Raw genomic sequence first — 23,332 nt, 5'->3', positions numbered from 1 at the left:
TATTGAGATTACTTGGCAGGCATGTGAATTAAAAGACAGAGAACAGAGGCGGTGTACCTTTCTTCTCCAATAGCCTTTCTGTACACAGTTGATATATTGTTTTAGTGATTTTTATTAAAGGAGTTAATAAACCCCTGCCCCCCCCCCAACCTGTGAAAACTAAACTGCCTTGGGTAAGACAATTTTTGGCAACATAACAGCTTGTGTGAGCTCGATTGATACTTAGCAAACTGGCAGGATATAAGGGGTCACAATAAATAGAAACAGACTCAAGAAAGGTTAGAAGGGGAATCCTTTTGGGATCACAAACAGCATCAGGACCAGGGTATGTTGAATCAAAACAGGTGATGAAAAACAGCTTGTTTGAGGGTAGGTAATCAGCAAGGTTATGGAGGAAGGGGTAAACGGGCACATGAAGAGCCCAGTATTTGATGCTGTTAAGTTAGAAGTAGTGTTTTGAAGACAGGCAGTGTATTTGAGGAGCTGAGTAGAGCATATATAACAACATGTGCTTACTTTGAAGATAAAAACTCAGTGTGTGGCAGGAGCAAGAGCTAACAATGTCCCATGATGTGTAAACAGAGGGATTAGGTATAAATCAAGAGAGATAATGTTACTCTGCTGTAAAGCTCTAGTAAGGCTGCAAGTGGAATATTGTGTCCCATGCTGGACTTGGAGACTAAAAAAAACCCCGGACAGGCCGTTTTGATCCCTGGCAGGTAGGAAGAGGGCAAAAAGCTTATTTAAGGATTAGAACGTTTGTCTTATGAGAGCGGATTTGAACAACTCTGCATGCTTAGCCTTATAAGACATCAAGTGCAAGAAGAGTTGATTATGCTAAGGGCTTACCGGGGCCCTGCTGAGACCTGGGAAGGAGGCACGTGCAAAATGCAGCAGTGCCGTGGAGTGAGCAGCTGTGATGGCCTTGAATCTATTGTAAATTTATGATGTGCGTTAAAAAGGAGTTTCTTTTCAATACAGCAAGGATGTACTTTATTAATACTAACTGAAGTGACTGCAGCAGGCAGTGCTGACATTTAGAGTAAAAAAAAATATCATATTGTTGTTGATTACAGTAAGCTTTCAGCTGGGCCTCTAATTGAGAAATTTGGCTGAATAAAGACCAATAACGAAACTATGATTGACTTTATTCACTGTGAAGGGGTTGCATTTTCATCTGAAATGTATTACAGGATATGACCTTTACAAAGCACATTTCTTTGTTAAAAATGTGCTGGTAACATATTGGGTTGACATCAAGATAACAAGATTGCTCCTTGACTGCTGTGATTCTAAATACTGTTTTTCTGTGGGTCTGTCATCAGTGGTGCTGTTTAATATCAGCAATCTGTAAGGACAAAATCTGACTAACAAAAAGATCCTCTCGTAAAGAAGGTAGATGCCTGACACACTGGAAGGAAAAGCTCCAATTGTATTGGTTCGTAATCAGACTTTTCTTACGGCGTAGGGCTGTGGGAAGGAGCTTTGCCACTACGGTCCCAGTATAATAAATAGTCAAACACTATATCCTTCAGTTGGCCTGTCCATAAGGTACCAGTGCCTTGTTTTCTGAAGCTTTACTGAAGAAAAATGAAACATTTTCTGGTAGTGAAAAAAAGTAAGAGCAAGGTACTGTTATTGATTTTGACAGGACCTTTGAACTATGTATTCTGGTTCTGTAATTCTAATGTTTTGCAAGCTATACTGAATATATTGTTTTTAATAACTATCTAAAATGATCTTGTTATGTTTATTTTAGATGAACTCGCAAATTCATCAGAAACCAGATTGTCCTTGGAAGATCTCTTCAGAAAAGAGTTCATAGTTCACAATCCAGAAGCCAAATGGATTAATGGTAAGTGTATAATCTCTCATGTAATTTGGAACTAGGTAATAATTTTGATATTGAATGATATCACTACCTAGGCACTGAGAAAGAATCAGTTAAAATTTCAAACTCTCTTGAAATTGGCCAGTGTCCCAGTTTTCCTTGTAGTTCTGAATCATGTCTGTTTCATGAATTTTTGAACTGGCTTTCTAATTTTAAAGCTCCATCTAGTAGAAACTCACTAAGATTTTCTGTTTATGCTACTGACTCAGTTGGAAGCAGTGAGGAATTGTTTTTAAGAACTGGATCTTGTTTATGGATTCACAAAACAATCAATTCAGAAAATTAAATTGTTCTATTAATATCTGAACTTCGGGATTTGAGAACTGGTTCTAACTCTGTCTGGAATGGATTCTTAAATATTTCAATATACTTGCACAGCTTAGTCATTTTCTGATGTCTACAAATTGTATTTAATATTCTACTTTATTAAATGATTTATAAATGGTATGCAGATTCCCAAAGAATTATGCAGTTTTAATCTAAAAAAGAAAACAGATTCAAACTTTTTTCAACTCATTGAACTCCTTTTCTCTTTATCACATGGGTTGTTCACATTCTTTCTGTTTGCAAGCAGTGTACAAGTAACACAATAGTGACCATCTGTTTTGTGCCATTATAGTTGGATCTTTGTATTACTCCAGGTGTTATAATCAAAGGAATAACAATAGGCTTTGTGCAAAATAGAGTATTGTTAAGGAGTGCTCTACGGAAGGTAGGAGTTCGGAGTTCTGGTGACTGCATATGTAAATTCAGAATAACTTTGCATGGGGAATAATGTTTTAATTACATTAATCAACTTTGGCATTCAGTAATAACTAGAACTGGTTTTCATTTGTAGGAAGCTATATGATTGAATTGAATTGTTGCTTTATGATATACTCTAAAGAATGAAATGAACATAACAAGGGTAAGTGTGTGTCAAAAAAAAGGATTAAAAGGGAGAAAAGTATGGTCAGTCTTTTTTTCCAGGACCAGCTCTGGTGTTGAGTTAATTGTTATCCTGTAGTTTAGGGGTAAGAGGGGGGTGTTATTTGTTATCCAGTAGTTTAGTGGTAAGAGAGGGGAGGTTCAATTTAGTTTCCTGCCATTCCCCTTCCCCCAGCTACTCCAATGACCATACAGTTGCTGAGATGCTCTTAGTTTCTTCTTTGGACTGGTTTCTGACTGCAGTCAATGACAAAAACTCTGGTACTGGGTAAGGCCAGAACAGTGCTGTTGCCAAGAGGAACAGTTTCTTGTGTTTGGGAGAAACCTGTTTTCCAGTTAAGACTGTTTGGCTAATTAAAACCTAAAGCAGTTTTTGATGAATTTGTTGTTATCTGTTAAATTCACAAAGCAACTGCCTTCAACCCCACCCTACTTGAAAAATATTGCTCCTAATTGTTAGTAGTTTTGTCAACTCTTATGGATTGAGTTATGGTAAATATTGTTGATACTATAAAACATGTAGTTTATTGTAATTTTTAACTCTGTTTTACAACCTGTGATAAGATAAAAGCTTCTTTCAAGAGTTTTCCAGATGTGGTAAAAAGAAACGTAGAATTTGGTGCTAAACACTTGGTTGGATACAGGTTTCTTTTGTGGTCTTCAAAGTCCATCTTAAGAAACTCATACAATGGAAGATAATTTTACTAATATCATGCAAAAAACCGGAAGTCGTAAACAATCTAAAAGCTATGAGATGGTATAGTTATGAACTTTTCCATCCATTGAAAATAATACTACAAATACTATTTAATAAAGAAAGGCCCTGTGTTTTAATAGCAGTATAGTTGTACTGATATCCAGTCTTTCTGCAGTGATGGTTTTCTCAGCCAATACAGGAACTCCTAAGCTTGCAGTTAGGTGTTTTCCTGTGTGTATTTGCCAAAGAAGCAATGAAGTCCAGTAGTACCAAAAAAGGGAAAGAATGGACTTTTTCTTATTAGAGTATGTGCGTGTATGGGAATTGAGGAAATAGTGGCGATAATTAAGGATTTTACTAATTGTTTAGTATTTCTGATAAACACAGAAAAATTATGTATAGTGGTGGGTTTTTTTGTTTTTTGTTTTTTAAATCCATTTTCTTTGAAAATTCCCAGTATGGTCAATGAAATCAGTATCTTAGATAATAAACAAAATGAGTAGGAGTCTTGCAAAGCAGCATTTCTGCTTCCTGCTTCTGTTTTATTTTTAAGACTTAGGATAAGATTATGTTTTCCATTTTGGCATGGTAACATTGCAGTGGTGGCATTATATGCATGGAGAATGAAATATAGAACTTAATATTCAGCATTCATTACTCTGGAGCTGGAGGTGAGCATTTGGCACTTTCTTTGGATATTGGCAAGGGTAAGTGCTTCTGGACTCTGCACAGGAAGATTTTAGCAGAAAATAAGTAGCTACATACTACCAGTTTTGCTCCTCTTGGGATAGAATAATTTGTATCCATCTGAAAGTTTTATCATCTTGACCTCCTGGGAAGGGATGGGAATAGAGATTGAAAAAGTGATTCCTGCTGTAAGCAGTTTCTGCAGGGTCTAGAGCATGTTTTGTAGAAAAATGTCTGATTTAAGGATTTCAAGTGCTAGATGAATCACTGTGTTCTTAGGTAAGGTCTAGTATTTAACTGCTGCCACTTAATGAAGCTTTCCATACTGATGTCTGAATTTCTCCTTATTTCTTCCTTGTTTGCAAGTTCTTCCACTACAAAAATCATCCCTATGTGGTTATTTCTAGTCTACTCTTTAAAAAGAAAAGCTCCTACATACAGAAGTTTTTACAGTCCATTTCCTTTTCTGCTTGAAACTGAGTCCACAATTTTATGTGCTTGCCACCAAAGTTAATAATTATGCAAATGTTTAAAGCTGCAGAGGAAATGTTCTTTACCTGAGATAATCAGCTCTTGCCAAAGAAAATTTGAGCTAGTTTTAAAAGTAACAAAATATATTCACATTTAATGTAATTTGAAGATGTACCTATGCAGGTATCTTTCAGATTTCCCCCTCCTTTTCTTTTTTTCTTCTTTTTTTGTTTTACTTCAAATTTTTTTAAACCTGACTTGGATTTTTGTCTTTTTTTGATAAGAATTTATGAAGGAAAGAAAATATGGATGATTGCTAGTATTCTTCTTGAAAATAATTGTTTACTAAGCTTTTTCAATTATAAACCTGATCACTTCAACTGTATTTAAAAGGACATGGTGGAGAGCATACACAACCATCAATCAGTTCAGTCTGTGTTATGTGAAAGCGTGTTTGGTTTCAGAAGGCCTTCCAGTTGCTTGGCATAGTTTTGAAGATGTTAAATGTGAGTACATCTTCCCTTAGCATTATTGATCTTCAGGTTTTCTAATAGGAAGTGAGAATTTAAAATGCTGCCATGAATAATAAAAGTACTTAAATCTGACAGCACATTGCTACTGATAAGGGTTTTGCATTAGATAGCAAAACGGCTTGGTTTACTTAAGTCTAAGTACAAAACTGCAATGTAGTTTAAAATATCCAGAGTAATTAAATTAAAGAAAGAACTGCCATTAAACTTGCCCTATGCTTTCCCTTGCCAAAAAACTTGTTAAGAGACTTCATGTATCTCGCATTGCTTCTCTCTTGGATTCTAACCATTTTCCAACAGAGACCAGTCTCTGCTTCAGGTTGGGCGTAGCCTCTTGTTTCATGACCACAGTCTGTTTTAGGAACATGTCTCCTGCGTGTTAGTACAGTACATTTAATGGAAGGTCATGATATGTGATGTATTAGGGCATAGTTCTAAACTAGCTGTATCAGTGACAACAACTGTATCATTGCTCTATTAGTTGTTCATAAACCAATGTATGAATCATTGCTTATCTGCCAATATCGGCAGTATGCAGCTGGATCTTTGAACCATACTGAAGCATTTTTTTCAGGATATTTTCTTAATTTCTCTTAAGTTACTTAGAAACATGTATGCTGGCCTGTGAGAAATACTGAGGGCTGTAAAGATTTGCAGTCTAATCCTTAGATCTTTGGTGGTGTACTTGCATCTCTTATTATCAGGGACTCTGGCTGTTAATGACCATAAAATTCAGAATCTTTGCCTTTATTCCTTCTGTGAATATGGGAGTTGCTTGCATTTTTGCTGTTTAGATAATCTTTGCCAACCTTTCCTATATGTGATAGAGTACGTTGACTCCTTGCTTGTATTCTGTCAGATGGGTGTATATAGTCAGCCCCGTTATATTTTTCATATATCTGTATGAAGAGTGTCAGAGAAGGACCTGAAGTTTGAATGACGGCCTGCAGCAGGCTGTGACCTGAAATCCCGTCTTGTGCTAAAGCTCAGCAAATCACCTGAGTATGTGCGTGTGTGCTTTATGGAGCTGGGAGGGATGTAAGCATCTGCTTAGGATAAAACTTCTGTAAGGTGCTTTGCTGAAATTGTGAGGTGATAAAATAAATATTTCTCTCTTTCTGTCTTGCTTGCCTCTGGAGCAGCTGTTTCTGTATTCAGTAACCCTTGCAACACTGTCACAGGAAGAGTGTAGTGTAAGGTGTATGGCAGGGCAGCATCGCATCTCTGCAGGCAAACACAGTCCCGCTAATACAAAAGCATAGATTCTGGAGTAGTGAGGGAGAGGACTGGGGAGGTGGCAGAGACTGCCTCCTGTAGCACCCCACACTTTATTGAAAACAGACTTATCTCACAAGCAGCAGCCCTCTCTGTCTTTGGGAGGAAGAGAGAAAATAAGGAAGTCATGGGGAGTCGGAAACAATATGGGAAGGAAGACTTTGACCCTTGTGGCAAGGGAAAAGACCTGGAGGGGATGAGGTGGCAATTTGTATTTCAAGAAGGGTTTCCTGCCTCATTGAGAAGCCGCATTTTCTCCACATATCAGCCTTCTCCTTGCCTTTAGCCCTCGTAAACTCCTGTGCCATGTCAGACAGGAGCTGCTGATCAACACTCTGTGCCTCGAGCAGGCGGCTGCCGGGGCGGGCAGCTGTCCCTGGCAAACTGCCGCCTGCCAAACTGGTGGCTGCTGGAGGTGGGCGGCCACTGCCCTGTCCCATCCCTCCAGAGGAGCAGCAGCTCCCTGCTAAAGCAGGGCTCTGCGTGTCTGTGGAGTGGTGGCAGATGCAGGGAGGCAGTTGGTGCTCACATCCTCTGCTGCAGATGATACAGAAAACCCTAAAATAGTTGGGGATAGTTTTGTCCCTTGGTGTCATCCTGGCGAACACAGTCCTTTTCTTTAACTAATCAGGGTGAGTATAAATGCACTATTTTGATGAGAGATTTCTGGAGAAAACATGTATTTGTACCTCCTTCTTTTGTCGTAAAACCCTGTTTTTGGAATGAGGTTTATCAGTTTGCCCAGCATAAAATTTTAGGTTGTGCCGGCAATCTCAGCAGGTATAACCTGTTTGGATTTAATTTCTAAAGCAAATAATTTTTTCATGCACATGTTTTCAAGGCAAAGACTCTTCAACACTTCACCCATCCCCTTTTTACAGTTTAATGTGTTTCTTTGGAGATGGTAATAAACCACTCTGTCCCAAGTCAGAAATGTTTTCACTCAGCCTTGAGAACAGTATCAAGGCAATAGAAGTCTGGTTTTGTTTTAACTCAAGCTCTTGTATTTATTTGTTTTATTTTTGTCTTTATATTGTTTCCAGATTTCCTGTATTAGCTTCAGCAGAGGCATGGCTTTCATTTTCTGAGTAATATTTCCAGGTTCTGATGTGGGCATCTTTATTTAGTTTCACACATCAATTTTATCAGCATTGAGGAAAAAAAAAATTGAATGGGTGATGCCCACCCTTTTGATCATCAGTGAAACCAAGGGATTGGTTTATGGAGGAAATCCCTGTCCCCACTTCACATTTTATTTTGCAAACATATATTGTGTTTAGTAGAGTCTCTCTTTTCCATTTAAAAAAAAAAAAAAAAATTAAACCACTTTTGCTTTACAGTTGAACAGTCTTTTCACTGCAATATTTTGTAGACTCTGTATTAAAGTTAGCATGGCAAGATATTACCTGGCTGAAGAAGTATTATTGCTTCTCATAACATGTTTGGTTTCCTTAAGGTGCAAATGAGACAGTGGCTTCCCATAGATTTATTTGTTGTTGTCTCTAGCACCACTCTCATGCTGTATACTGCCTTTATCATGAGTGAAATTTGTAGATGGTGGCCTTTGCTGGAGCTGGTGCTTTCTTTGAGTCTCTGTTGGCTCTTGTCTATCCTGAAAAATTAAATAAAAAGTGATTCTGGGGAAACCTGTCACAAAGATGGTTGAAATTGCTTTAAAAATTGTGGATGATAAAAATGGAAGTGGTTTGGGAAGCACAGCACACAGATTCCACAGTACCACCTGTGCCAACGTTATGCAGGAAACTGGTTTAAAACATTTGGCACTTTTTAAAGGAAGCTTTTCCTGTGCATGAGGCAAATATGAACTTTATTTATCAGAGCTGAGCATGTTGTGGTGTTTGCCAATGGATATGGGTCAAGTACAAGAAATCAGTCTACCACTGAGCAATGAAAGAAGACAGATTCTGCTCCAGAAAGTCGTTGCTGAGTTGGAATCAATAAAGAGATAAATATCTCTATTGGAATTACATATCTATATGTATTGGTATTACTCTTGCAATTTATGATGGATATTAAGAGTGAACTCCTATATTGTTTTTTTTCCTGTTCCTTAAATTAAATGAGAGCCTGAAGTGGCCAGGCTGGAATGCAGCCATTGTGCACAAGTGCATTTTCAGTGTAGCAGGAGCTGTGTTTGTTATTCAGATACTTAAGCTGTGATAGGATGCATTAATGCTCTGTCAGCGACTTGGGCAGAAGTGAAGAGAGGTGTGTACAGTGGTGCGCTTCCCAGCTCTGCATATAGCTTTCATGATTTATCTGAATCTGTCTGTGCAGACCCTGAAGCTGGAAGCCAGGCCAGGGAGTTGTTTTGTTGCCTGTGGTTCAGCGTGAAGGGTTTATTGCTGAAAGGCAGCAGAGGGTGCTTGGACTTTGATTCCTCGTGCAGGGAAAAGCAGCATGTAGAAGGGCAAGTAAAAAAATCCTAGACAGTGCTGCAATCTTTGGAAGCTTTTAGCTAAAACTCTTCTTTCATAAAACTCTAGCAGTGGTGTGAATTACACACCCAATTTTTGCCAAGTCTGAAGACTAAGCTTTGGAAAATCCCCAGAAATTTTGAAAAGATACATAGAGTGTCTCCAGGCTGGCTGAAGTTTCTCTCAGAAACTGCTAAAAAGGGGAGTAAAAGTTTTGATTGATACTGTTCCACTGATTAATTAAAATAACTTGTTAAACAAAAGAATTTAAACAATGTTTTTTGTGAAATGGATTGAATGGTTCAACTCTCTCATTAGGGAATCGAATGGAAGAGTTTGGGGCTGTATTTGCGCTGATGCTGAAGACATCCCTATAAGCCAGCTGTAGATGGGTAATTGGTTATTCAGGCTAAGGTTGTGGAGGTAACCACCCCTGGTACCAGGCACAATGTGCCTTGTGTTCCTTGATGCAGGAATTTTGGCTTCTCAAACAATGACCAATCTTGGTTTAGGAAGAATTTAGATTTTCTTTGTTTGGGTGTGGTGGTTTTTTGTTGTTGTTGTTGTTTGTTTTGTTTTGTTTTGTTTTTTTAAGTTTAGGTGCAGTAGTTCTTTGGTTTTCTCTGCATTTCTCATGTTAGAAAATGAATTTATTAAATATTGCACATGAAGAATGCATGTAAAGCAAAAGATAAATAATGTGAAGTGCATAAAGCTACAAAAGTGTTAATGTGAACAGGAAACAAACTGAAACAAATTATTTTATGCAGTATTGTGAGTACAATTGCAAATAAGAAAGCATGAAATAATTTGGGTTGCAGCTGTGCATGAATGTAACACGCACCCTTAAAAACCAGTATTGGGAAAATCCTAAACTTTTTTTCTGCATGGAAGTGGAGATTTCATTTCATTTCTGTAGGGATTTATCAGAAAAAAAGATGGTCTTTTTCATCAATAATCATTACCACAAAGCAAATATTAATTTTCTTCCATGAAGCAGAGATGCTTTTGTGCTTCAGATTCCGAGACTTGTCCTTGTGAGTGGATCTCGCCTGTTTAGATGTTGTGGCTCTGCAGCTGTGGGATGCTCACTGGGCTGGCAGCAGAGCTCTCCCCTGTGGGCAGAAGGCCAGAGGGTTACTGTGCCTCTCATCCTCTGATTCTCCGTCCTGAGGATGAGCAGTTGTATAGCCTATTGCTCAGGAAGGTGTTTTGTCCTCATCATTAAAATTCTTTGTTTCACGGATTGTAACACAATAGAGTTTTTCCCTCCGTTATTTTTTCCTCTAGGATATATGCAGTCTGGTCTTTAAATAATGTTACTTAGTGGCAAATTTTAGCTGATCTTTCCTGCCCGACCACGCTATTAGGATATGCTGCATGCACTACTTTCTGCTCTCGTATTATTGATATCTCTAAGGTGCCACATGACTTGCTTGGTTAGAAGTAGATCTGGGGTAATTTCCGCTCAGATCAACTATGTTAAGCCCCATTGCTACATCGATACTGGTGCCAGTGTTAATGATCGTTAACAAGCATTAAATAGTGCTATGTATTCAGGGCCATTAACTTGTGTCACCATTGTGTTTTGTAAATGACTTCTCAGCGCGCCTCTTTAGAAATCTCCCTTCCTTCACCAATATTCTTTGTACATTAATACAACATTGTATTAGTCATGACCTCTACACTGTCTGGTAGCTCTCTTCTTCACTTAAGCATTACTGTTATTGATTGCAAAAGTTTTTTCCTGGGTGTTTGTTTTCTGACTGTTTGTTTTTGTTTTGGTTTTTGTTTTGGTTTTTGTTTTGGTTTTTGTTTTTTTCACTAGGCACGTTATACTTCCTCCGCAGAGTACCTGAAATTTATTTTCCTGAAGAGGCTTTACTTCTTGTAACAACTTCTAGTTGTATTCATTAAGATGTAGACTGATGCCATGCTTGTCGAAATCTATGGGTATGGGACAAAATCCACAGTTTGAGATATAAATTAGGAAAAATGAAATCAAGTATTCCAACTAGTGGAAGATCAAACTACCTTTTGCCACCTTTATCCTAAAATACAGCTAATCATTGCAATCCTTCTTAAAATTTATGTCCCTATTGATTTTTTAGTTATTCCACAACACAAAGCATTATGAATTTAACAAAGAGATCAATATACTTACTTAGAAAATACTTACACAGGCAGAGTGTATCTGTTGTATAAGGTATTGTATTTCAAAAGAGTTTAGCAGAATGGTTTACGTTTTTCAAGCAATATTTATAGATAGCAACCTAATGTTGAAGGGTTAAGCACAATAATTCTGTATGTGAACCCCTATGAAAGTGGACCAGACACTTAAATCTTAGTTCTCCCTGTTTGTTGAAGCAAAAGTCTCCTGAGTGTAGTGCACTTATTAGGGTTGCTATTCTGGTTACCATAGTGATGTCCATGAAAGGGGGAGACTTTTTCTCAGTAACACATTTTTGACTAAGAAAGCAGTCCTTAATATGATGAACAAGTATAAACTGGATGTGCTACATCATTACTCTTAGGATGCTACCCTCTAGGACAAATATTTTTGCTACATGAGCAAACCTGAACAGGAGATTGAGAGTTTTGGAATGATAATAGATGGTGGGTGATATACAACAGATTTGTGAGTTCCCTCCAGAATGTCACGCTTTTTTCTGTTATACATAAAGACTTCAGAGATGTATGTGTTCATGCATTAGTAGGTTTATATACATGTGAAGAGTGTTCTTTTCATCCTGTGCTTCCTTGTTCTGTTTTCCCCACTTATCATCACTGTTCCTGAGCAGAAGGGTACCTGTTGCCCAGCTGGAGCTGTAGTCCTTTCCCCGTGGGTTGGATTTGTAGTGACCTGTTAGCTTTTCCTTTGGAAGCTGCTGTTTATATGTGCAACTGGTTTTATGGTCTTTCTTACGGGCTCATTTAAGTCAGCTCTAATTTGCTCATCAGCAATTCAACTCTCTTCAAAGGAATGCTGCATGGGAGTGGGTTATACCTTCAGTCATAGCTGCATGCAGCAGCACTGTTGGCTGATTCTGCCTTGTTCCCATTTGCCTAAAACAAATCCTTTTGATATTCTTCAGTTTTCTTACTTATTTGTCTAAATAGACAGTCCTTTAACAAATGCTCAGTTGTGTTTTGTGGCAGATTAGTAAGCAGTACAGTGTTTAAAGTAGTTATCTTTAAAAACAAAAGTTTTACATTTCTAATCCTTATGTTTTATTGTCTGTTCATTTTTTTCTTGAATTAAGAGGTAGTAAAACAGTGCTTTGTGTACCATACTGTATTGCTCAAATGCTTACATAATGGATCCATAAAAATTGCATTTTTTATCTATGGACATATATATAAGTTTATTACACTTTTAGTCTTTTTTTTCTTTTCTCTCTTTAGTTGATTCCATTGTGTATTCTTTGATTTTTCTTTTCTCGTTCAAATGGCAGATTTCAGAGACACTGACTCATATTTGCCATTCATTCATCCATTTCCCTGGTCTATTTTGCTTTCTGTGCCATGCATTCTTTTTCTTAAATGCATGAAGTTATCCTCTGCCTCTGGCGTGGCAAGGCAGTTCAGACACACAGAAATGGGTACCAGGCCAAGTTTATTCTTCAAATGAAAATGTGGTTGGTACTTGAACAATTTTGCTTGTTATCTCTTTCAGTGTGATGGAGAAGGACTTCTGTTTTTAGTGTGTTTGGAAAAGTGGTTCTATCTGTCTAGATATACTTAGGTCATATATTTAGGATTCTTGCAAGGGTCTATTCAGTGCATCAGTTCTGTTAAATTTTTCCATGAAGTGTTTGTGTTGAGCAGGAGGAGATGGCACAAGTGTTATATGATTTTGATCCAAACTGCATCTTGTTGCAGGCACTGGAGGGAGAACTCTACCGAGTAAAAGCATAGAACAAGTAACAACAAAAACATAATGAGAAAAAAGGAAAGCAACTGGGTACAGAGAAAGCAGAGACAGGAGGAGGAGAGAGATGTGAAGGGACAGTCCAATGGAGAGCATAAAGACCTGTGTTAGCACTTCATCAGTGCCACAGGACACATGTGTTTCCTATTAAGGACATCTCTTTAATCTGTAACTCCAGGCAGCTTCTGGGAGGACACGTACAGGTGGTGAGAACTTCCACTTAGTCATAGAGTTTCTGATCTTTGAGAGATGAGAGCTGTCCCAGTGATGAGCAGGATACATAATGCTGGTGCTAAAGGCACTCATGTGATGTGTCACTCATGCAGCCAGCCCCAAAACTGGACCAAAGCCATACTATTGCCCTGACCCTGCTGACACAGTGCCCGAGGTGGCACGACCTGCCTGCCATTTCATCTGGCCAAAAGTTGTACTTTACAATTGTAGCTATGTCTTCATTTGGGGATGTGTGAAGTGCAGTGCGAACAAAAGTGCTATAAATTTTAAATTATTACATTTTTGATAACCTGATTTAATTACATTTTTAATTTACTGTTGCAGAAATCAGATGTGGCCCCCATACCGTCTGTATGAGACTGTAGAGTTAAGATGAACCAGAGGCAACCTGGTATTTGCTTGTTTATTGAGTCTGACAAAGTTTTTATGCAATTTGTGTGAGATATTTGCCAACTAGTAAGCATCATAGCAACGATGTATCATTTTGTCAAATCTGTAAACATAAATTGATTTTGACCCATTAATAGGGCTATACAAACCCATAGCCTCTCTAGTGAGATAATTAACAAATTCTTTGTTAAAATAAAATTATTAAAACACGGGACTGGGAGAAACAATTGGGTTTTTGACAGAATTTAGATATTGGCTTCCCATGCTGAGAGTGATTCAACTTTAACCCAGTTTTGGCTGAGTTTTTCCATGATATTTTTCTCCTCAGGGAAAAAGCACATCTTTAGTTTTGAGAGAGTTTTTTATCCGTAGTTGAGAACTTACTTGATGAATGAAGACCATCTTACGTGACAAGTGCTTCAAACGGAAATGTAGAGTGTGCTTTCTGTAGTTGTAGCCTACTTTAGGCATATGGCTGACAAAATTTCTTCTGTATGTGAAATACTGATTTTTAAGTGCAGCCAAACCTACTTGGAAGCCTAAAGATCTGTGAATTGCAATTTGAAAGTAAAAATTGAAAGTACTTGAAACTTAAAAAATGTGGCCATGAAAACCCAGGAGTTTAGAGTCCTCGTTGTAAGTAATAGCAAAATAAACATCAACCAGTTAAGTTAATCTATTTTATTGCAGGACAGGCACTACCTGAGAAGTAGTTGTAATAGCTTCAAAAGTAATAGTTATTGACCCCATCCTAGAGCAACCATCTCTAGGATAAGAAGGCAGCCTCTTTTCTTCTTAGGCATGGGGTTACATGGAGTTTGGCAGTCTTGTCTGCCAAAATGGGTCTGTTAATTCTGTAATGATGATTCAGATATTTATGTATTTGTTACTGGGATCGCGACTGAGAGACTTCATCTGTAAAGGTCACTAAGCAGCTGTCCGGTGATGATAACTTTTCAGGTGCTACTGGCATGAGTTAGATTCAGAGTGACAGTTATGGTTGGCTGAAGATAATTTTGTCAGAAAAGTTTTCTGACAATTTCTTTTTTTAGTTTTCACTTGCAAGTTTTATATGAAGGAATGTTTCTGTAAAAGCTTTGTGAAAAAGGTTTAAATAGTTCACTTTAGCTTTCTCACATTTTGGATAATATGATTTCTTTTTTGTTTAAATGTTGAAATCTTCTCTTTAGTATAAACATTTCATTTTGACATTTCTCTGTTATATTAATGTATTTTATACTACTTGTGGACACTATTCATGCAAAAATGCTGTATTTTGGTATTATCAGAGTGAATAGTTCAACATTTAAAAACAAGTATTTCAATATATTCTATCTGAAATTCTGAGGAATCTTTTCTTAAAAAAAAAGGATAAGATTTTTCAATTTATTCTAATTTGGAATACAAATGCTTGCACTCTCCAATATTTTGTTTTCTAGTCATCTCTATGAGCAATTTAGAGAGGGAGGCTCTAAGCCATACTGTCAATTACAGCTCCAAACCACATTATAAATTACCTAAACTACGATGTCATGTTCCATTCATGGAAATCAGTTGCCGAGTTAATATTATAACCTGCAGCATTTTCATTGATTTCTGATGGATTCCAGATGTATAGAGATATGGAAATGGGCTCTCCTGTTATGAGATGTTTCAAAGGTGGTTGCTAGTTCTTTCCTTTCTGGGTAACTGCACAGGTAATAAATTTTATGTAAGTTATGAATTCTTATCTTTTTTCCATTTTCATACCTAGTGTTGTGTCTTGTCCTCCTAGAGGCAAGGACTGGCTGTTCTAGGAAGTTAGTCCTTTCTTTTTTTAGCAATTTAAAATGATCATATAAAGTGTTACATAAATGTTCCTCTCTGTTTTAATACTCTGTTCTCTTTTCCAGCTATTTCTTGAGCTCCTATTGTGGTAAATTGTTAGTTGAAAACAATTTGGCCTCAAAACTCTATTTTTGAAGACCTTGATTAGCCCATGCATGTTACTATAATGGAAATAATAACAATAGTTCTACTGTATTATTCCAGTAGAAGTTATAAAGTTAAATTATATTTTTAACTATTTAGCTAATGTCTGACAGGAAAGAGTATTGAGTATTGGAAAAGCTGAATGTCAAGGTGCACACATTTTTTGTTTCAGGTACTGTCGTTGTGCTCCCCCCTCCCCAAGCCCCTCCATGCCCCACCCCTGCCATTTGCTATACAGTATATGGAAGTAGAGGCAGACAATATGTCTTTCAGGACTAAATGCTTTCTGTCTCATTACCATCTTCAGAGCAATCTTTTACTAGTTTTAACCAAACTTTTTTTAGTATAGGATGTGTCTATCCTGAGTACTACAACACACAGCCATTGACTGCCTCACCACTAGATTAAAATATACTCTGAAATAACAGTATCTGTTATTCTGTTCCTTGTTATGACAATGAACAAGTCTGTTCAAAAAGTTGCATTCATTTGTGTGCCTGCTTGGTGGTTTTTTTGGATTAGGTAAGGCTAAACTCTGAGGAAATAAAATTACCTTTGAAATATTGTTTGTTTTTATCTGAGAATAAGATTTTCCAGACATGAGAGCAAGAAAACAGTATTATGAATAGCCTGACTCCTGGCTGGTCTGTGGGAGTTTCTGAACACCATGTTGAAGACAGACACTTTGTTGAAAACCGTGAAATTTCCTAATTCTCAACTGTGTTGGATGAAAGTTATTTTAGTTCTTAGTAAGGGTATTTGTGGAGATTGACTTAGTATCCATCTTATTCTCTGCTTCCTGTTTTTGTTTAATAAACACAGAAGGCTTCAGAGCAAAACTTCTCAAACAATTTTGTTCAATAACCTGAACTGGGTACATTGATTTATCTGTAGATACTCACTGAATACCTGTTCTTTTAATACCTAGTATTGAACTTCAGTACATTATCATAATGAAATATATTTTTAAATTATTATGGAGATCCAAAAAAGGATATTTCAGTTTAAATGAAGTCAGAATATATGGATATTAATTTTGAACTACAATTTCAAAAAGACTTGGGAGTTTCTGCTATTTCTAGTAAATGTAATGCCTCTGCTGAATAACAGTTTATAATGTTTTATTTGTGGAATAGAAAAAAAGAAATATTTGCATAATAACATGAAACTTTATTTTTTTTGGAGTGCTGAGCACCCACAACTCACTGTGATGCTCTTATATATACTAATTTAAATGTAAGACTTTGCAAAATAGCATTTTTTCTTCCTTAGGTGTGAAAGAATTTAGGGAGTTCCTTGTTTGGGAGTTACTTAACCATGCGTTAGTCGATGTTCAGACAAGTGTGAAGAGCTCAGGTTTCAGGAAAAACATTTGGTCTTCTAGCAAATAGGGAACCTGATACTGAGAAACTATTAACAGCCACTGACTTTGACAGTGCTACCAAGTGCACAGTGCTGAACATAGGGAAACTGGTTTGATAGGGCAGGCAAAGATGGTTTGTTGCATGCCTTTTCAGGAAGGTTTTTTATTATGTTTTGTTGTGTTCCTTCTTTAAACAGTGTTGAAGCTTGTGCTGGAATGAGAACTGGGCTCTAATCTTTTTGGGGGTGGTTAGTCTTAATGAACAAGTAGCATCAGAAAAGAGAGATAGGCATCTATAAGATTTCTTGTGCTTTCCTTGAGAGTTGATCATGGCCTCCCTCTTTCCCACTCCTCAAGAAGGGATAAAGCTTACTGCTTTGTCAGAGTATTAACTGAATAAATGAAAAAAGTAAATACAAGCTTGTTTTTTATTTTAGAAATGCCATTGGTTCACTGTATTAAGACATGAGTAACTGCATGTTCATAGAATAGTTTGGGTTGGAAACGACCTTTAAAAGTCATCTAGTCCACCCCCCCTGCAATGAGCAGGGACATCTTCAACTAGATCAGGTTGCTCAGAGCCCCGTCCAACCTGACCTTGAGTGTTTCCAGGGATGGGGCATGTACCACCTCTCTGGGCAACCTGTTCCAGTGTTTCCCCACCCTCATCGTAAAAAAATGTATTCCTTATATCTAGTCCAAATCTACCTTCTTTTAGTTTAAAACCATTACAACTTGTCCTATTGCAGCAGGCCCTACTAGAAGGTCTATCCCCAAATAGATAATCTAGATATACCAAAACAGTTTGCTGGTGGACAAAATCGTAATGATTCCTTGGGAGAGTATTAAATAAAGGACCATAGACAGGAATCACTGATTACATCTTTACCAGAACAGCAGTGAAAAGTTCTTTCAATAATGGGATTTTTAAAAGCATTTTACAATGACAACCTTTAATTATAAGGGTAAGTATTTTTATTGCATTTTGCGATGTATTTTTTTAATATAATAGCAAACTGATTTCCTGCATTCAGTCCTTCCAGTGAAGGAAAAATCTTTTCTAAGTGCATAATTTGAATTTAAATGAATGCAAACCTTTGTACTCAGCTTGCATAGCATGCGAGTTGTAACTTAAGAAAAATACAGCTTTGACACTCTGATTACTTTTTGTAAAGATAGAAGTATATTCTCCCTTTGATGAGTGTGTCTAACTTCCATTAGTGCTAATGGGAGTTACACATTTACGCTTTGAAGAGTCTACACTCCAATTAATTATAACACTTTGAAGAAAATGTGAGATGTTATTGAAAGTAGAGATTCTTTGGTGTTGAAATGTTTTTTCTGAATTTCTATCCTGTTCCCTCTTCTTCTGTGAATGCTTTGACGTTGACTGACATATTGTCATAAAATCTTGTAAATACTAGTATCGTGTTTAGTTGAAATTACATTGTGACATATCGATAGTTAAAGTCATCTCACATCCAGTTCTTAGATATTTAGCCTACCTCCTGCCGGTCTCTTTTTTTGCCTGTTTACCTTTAGCTGACAGCTGAATAACAGTTCCATTAAGTTATCAATTCCAAGGTTAACCTAAGATCAAGTTTTATCTGACTGAAGTTCAGATAGGCGAGTGAGCTGTGTTCCTTGTGCCTTTTCTTAATTTTCCTGTTGTGAGCAGAAAACAATAAGCATTAGAAAACAGATAAATTGTCCCTGGATCCTGTGCTTCAAATCCGATTGCAAACAGGAAACAGCACTCCAGAAAAGGCTGAATGGTTTTGAGGAAAACAAGGATGAGTTGTTGCTAGTAGTCACTCATATTGAAGGTGATGCAGATACAATAGGTTCATCTGGAAACTAAAAGCAGTTAAGCAATTTACTCTTTAAATAGATAGGTAAGTGTAGAAGATCAGCACAAAGCGAAAGAAGATGAATCAGTTTGACCAAAGAGACCTAATTGTGTCTTTTTCCCAAAAGCATCTTATTAATGTTAGTCTTTGTTGCTTTTCTGTAATGTATGACTTTAGAGCTGCCTAGGCATCTGACAAATCCACTGTAAGATTGAAATCTTGAAGCTATTTGGGGGTGGAAGAATAAAAATTGCATTCAAACTCTGATTCATGGATCTCAGGCCTGAGCAAGATTGATAAAGATGTAATGATACTTTTTGTATTTATTCCTGTTCACCCACAGCGTAAAATTTGCAGCTTAACTTTGCTGCAAGCTGGAGTTGAGTCCTCAGATGTCTTTTTTGCTCTTGGCCTGAGGGACTGTGGTGGTGGCAAATGCATCACCTAAAATATCTGCCACAAAGAGGGTGAAAGTTTATGGTATTTGCAAAGCAGAAGACTAACTAACTATTGAGTCCAGAATATAGAAATAGAGGATGTACAAAGGGATGCAGACAAGAAAGTAGAATTTCTGCTAGGGTGAGAGAAAGAGAGAAAAGACTTTTCTGGCTAAGCCATAGCAACTTCAAATCAAACCACATCAAGCCCACAACTCTAAAATGTGCAAGAGAGTGGCAGGACAAAAAGACAAAACCCCACGTATTTCTCCTCAGGCTTTCATTTGGTGGAGAATACACAATATGGTTGGTATCAGGACTGGCACTGTTTAACATCTTTGTCGGTGACATGGACAGTGAGATTGAGCGCACCCTCAGCAAGTTTGCCGACAACACCAAGCTGTGTGGTGTGGTTGATGCGCTGGAGGGAGCGGATGCCATCCAGAGGACCCTGACAGGCTTGAGAGGTGGGCCCGTGCGAACCTCGTGAAGTTCAACAAGGCCAAGTGCAAGGTCCTGCACATGGGTTGGGGCAATCCCAAGCACAAATACGGGCTGGGCGATGAGTGGATTGAGAACAGCCCTGTGGAGAAGGACTTCAGAGTGTTGGTTGATGAGAAGCTCAACATGACCTGGCAATGTGCTCTTGCAACCCAGAAAGCCAACCGTATCCTGGGCTGCATCAAAAGAAGTGTAACCATGGGTCAAGGGAGGTGATTTCTCCCCCTCTGCTCTGCTCTTGTGAGACCCCACCTGGAGTACCGCGTTCAGGTCTGGGGCCCCCAAACATAAGAAAGACACGGACCTGCTTGAGCAGGTCCAGAGGAGGGCCATGAAGATGACCAGGGGGCTAGAGCACCTCTCCTGTGAAGGCAGGCTGAGAGAGTTGGGGTTGTTCAGCCTAGAGAAGAGAAGGCTCGGGAGACACTTCGTAGCAGCCTTCCAGTATCTAAAGGGGGCCTACAAGAAAGCTGGGGAGGGACTTCTTCCAAGGGCATGTAGTGATAGGACAAGGGATAATGTTTTTAAACTAAAGGAGGGTAGATTTAGATTAGATGTAAGGAAGGAGTTCTTCACTGTGAGGGTGGTGAGACACTGGAACAGGTTGCCCAGAGAGATTGTGGATGCCCCATCCCTGGCAGTGTTCCAGGCCAGGTTGGATGGGGCTTTGAGCAACCTGGTCTAGTGGAAGGTGTTCCTGCCCATGGCAGGGGGGTTGGACTAGATGACCTTTAAGGTCCCTGCCAACCCAAACCATTCTATGATTTACCTTCTAGTTGTTGTAGTTGTTTGGGTGCAGCTTCCATTGAGCAGAAGAACAGATTTTATGGATCCAGATTACCCAGAGGTGGTCAGAATTGATCTTACTTGACAGCTAGAAGACAGTCACTGCCTCCACTGATGTGAAAGGAGCAGAAGGAAAGGCTATTATGCATTCCAGAAGCCTTTAATAGCAGCCTTGGTGAAACAGTGCACAGCTGAGGCTAGATGGGACAGGTACTTCATGCTTTCCTGAAGTGAAGTATGTGGAGCTAGAAAGCTGCCAGTTCGGAGGAGAGAGTGATTCTGCATAGTTTCCTACCTGCTCTTCATGATCTTTTTGAATATGGCAGCTACAGGCAGGTGAATGAGAAGTCACCAAAGACAGACTTGGGAATGAGGATTATGAAACTGCCAGACTGCAAGGTCAGTTTTTTGCTGCAAGGGCAAAATCCTCAGTCTGTTGAAATGCAATTGCAAGGAACCACCAGAGTAATCTCCATGACTGACAAACCTCTGGCTCGAACAGTTATCAGGACTGAAGTTTTTCTTTGTTATGTTATATGCCTAGAGCCACAATATTTTGCATGTCCTACCATGACTGTTATTTATTCTTACTTTATATTTAATGCTAAATTATTCTACAATATTAGAGTTTTCTAAAGAGAGTTCTAAAGAGGCTGAAATTATGATGCTTCATTATTAAATTAATTCCACTTGTTTATTCTAACATTAAATGAGGACTACATTTTAGTAGTAGATGTTTTGTCTTTTCCTGACATGTTGAACTCCATTTATGGTTACTGTTTCTTTTTTGTCTCCAGTTTTTTATTATCCAGTACACATATTTTCTACATTTTGAGAGATGTCTTTTATTTTTATATTTGTATATTGAGTTGCATGAGAGAAATATTTTCTCTAACTGGCTCAAGTTAAGCTATTACTTGACTACAGCACTGATGATGAAAATTCTTGCATCCTTCACCACAGCAGTGTGAATGTGCCGATATGATAGTTTAGTTTGAAAACATGTAATTATAATGGCAAAAGAGCAAGTCTCTGTGGGGACTTAGATTTCCTTCCACAATGCAAACAAAAGACACTCTCAAAATGTAAGTTCTGTTGTTTCATCTATTATAATGGGCAATTAATCAAGATGCAGTGAGAAAACTATGCTGATAATGGTAAAAGCTGGCACGTATCTTCCTAATTTGTATTGAAACAAATTGAGAGATGTAATCGCAACAGAGGAGGATGTTTAAATAAAATTAGAGCTGTGATATGAAATGACAAAGGGAAGAAACTGAGAGTTAAGGATGACATTTTGTCTTCTTTTAAAGCAGCTGTGAAATGGAAAAAGACCGTCTCAGTGGCATGAGTTCTGCTGAAACAGATAAGCTGTCAGCCCTAACTACAGATTTCTGGCTTGGTATTTGTTTAAGATATATCAATTGCATTAATAGGATATAGTTTGGTCTGTGATTTTCTTGCTTTTATTGTGCTTCAACATAACTGGAGAATGGATTAAAATGCTTTTATTTAAAATGGGAACAAGCTAGCAAATGTTATTTTCTAACCTGCATTGAGACTGATTTATTAATATATGTATAGTGTATTCATTACTTTCATATATACCTGTCCTTGCTTACAGATAGTATGTTTGCTTAAGCTTAAACCATTTTTGGTTTTTGTGTCAGAAAGTAAGATTGCTACCTATAGTTATGGGTATATTAGAACTGTAACATAAACAGAAACACTTTTTTTTCTTCTACAAAATCGACTATCATACCTGAGTTTGGAGATAAGCCAGTCTTTTTTCCTGTGCATGTAAACTAAAACTTTCTCTTAAATGAAGAATGGAGCGTGATGTAAATCTCTGTTTGGTTCTTCATTGAGTGCCATATGCTACTATAATCCTTAGTTTTTAAAGAGCACTTGGGTGTTACAATGCATATTTTCATAATAAAAAATTCTTCTGTGAAACGAAGTTTATGTGAACTAGTAAGTCATTACCTAGTAGTAAGCTACAGTTCCTCCCTTTTCATCAGTGCAAAAAGAGCTGCTTCCTTTGAGCAGGAGTCTCTTATTTCTGGAACCATGGAAATAATGACCTCAATGAAGATATGCATCTTCTCGATAACATATTTTCCTCCATAGATACTCACATGCTTTATCAATGAGAAGCACAATCACTATCCCTGGTCTGACGTGAGGAAATTAAGGCATAGCACTGAAGAAATGAAAATGGTAGTTGAAGAGAAGAAAATTATAAACTCTCTACTTCCAGGGTTGAGATGGCAAGTGATGATTGATTTAGGCTGTGTCTGTGTTAGTGAGTAGTGTGGGCCTGTAGGAGAGGATTTGCAAAGTGAGTCAGCTGGTGCTGAGACCAGCTTCTGCCCCATATGCTAACAGAGATGTTTTATTTCAGACCAGCTGCAGTCTGGTCCTGTAAATGGAAGGATAACTGCTGCTGAAATGCATCAGGTGGCTTCCCAGAGAAGTTTAGTTCCACCATGCAGGGCTCCAGTTTGTGTGCTCTGAGATTGCTCTGTGATGTGAAACAAAGCATGCTTAAAGGGAGAGAAATCAGATGATGAGACAAGCATCTGCCAGCAGTGGTTTAGATATAGCTGTTTCTAAGCAGGGCAGGGGAAGTTGCAGGAGGAGAAGATCAGGGGAAGAAGGAATTTGAGGGAGGGGAATAAGTGCCCCCTTGGCATCTTTTCTAGGCTTTCTTCTCTGATTTTTAAGTTCAGAGGCTTTTGCTAGCATCACAGGGGAAGTGAGTGTTCCTAGGAAGTGAACTCAGCTTTCTTCACTCCCTTTCCTGTGTTTCTATTATTGTGGGACATTCCTTCCCATGAGGAATATTGATTAGGCTATGAAATCCATCATGAACCTTGTTATGGTGATTTATCGCTATGCTTCTTGCATATTACAGTGACGACTACCTTCCAATACCAAATCGTGAGAGAAA

At 38.0% G+C, this 23,332-nt stretch overlaps 1 protein-coding gene across 1 annotated transcript in view; it reads left to right on the top strand.

Moving 5' to 3' along the window:
• Window positions 1–23,332, top strand: part of DPP10 (dipeptidyl-peptidase 10 (non-functional)) — a 239,021-nt gene that overhangs the window by 5,395 nt on the left and 210,294 nt on the right. The window contains exon 2 of the mRNA XM_010575126.1: window positions 1,760–1,855. Within this exon, the coding sequence (XP_010573428.1) occupies window positions 1,760–1,855 (96 nt within the window). The remainder of the gene's footprint in view (window positions 1–1,759; window positions 1,856–23,332) is intronic.

Source organism: Haliaeetus leucocephalus, unplaced genomic scaffold, assembly GCF_000737465.1.
Source record: "Haliaeetus leucocephalus isolate CR32 unplaced genomic scaffold, Haliaeetus_leucocephalus-4.0 Scaffold451, whole genome shotgun sequence".
NCBI lineage: Eukaryota > Metazoa > Chordata > Aves > Accipitriformes > Accipitridae > Haliaeetus > Haliaeetus leucocephalus.
Note: the sequence above shows the minus strand (reverse complement) of the source record. Positions and strands in the feature narration are given on the sequence as shown.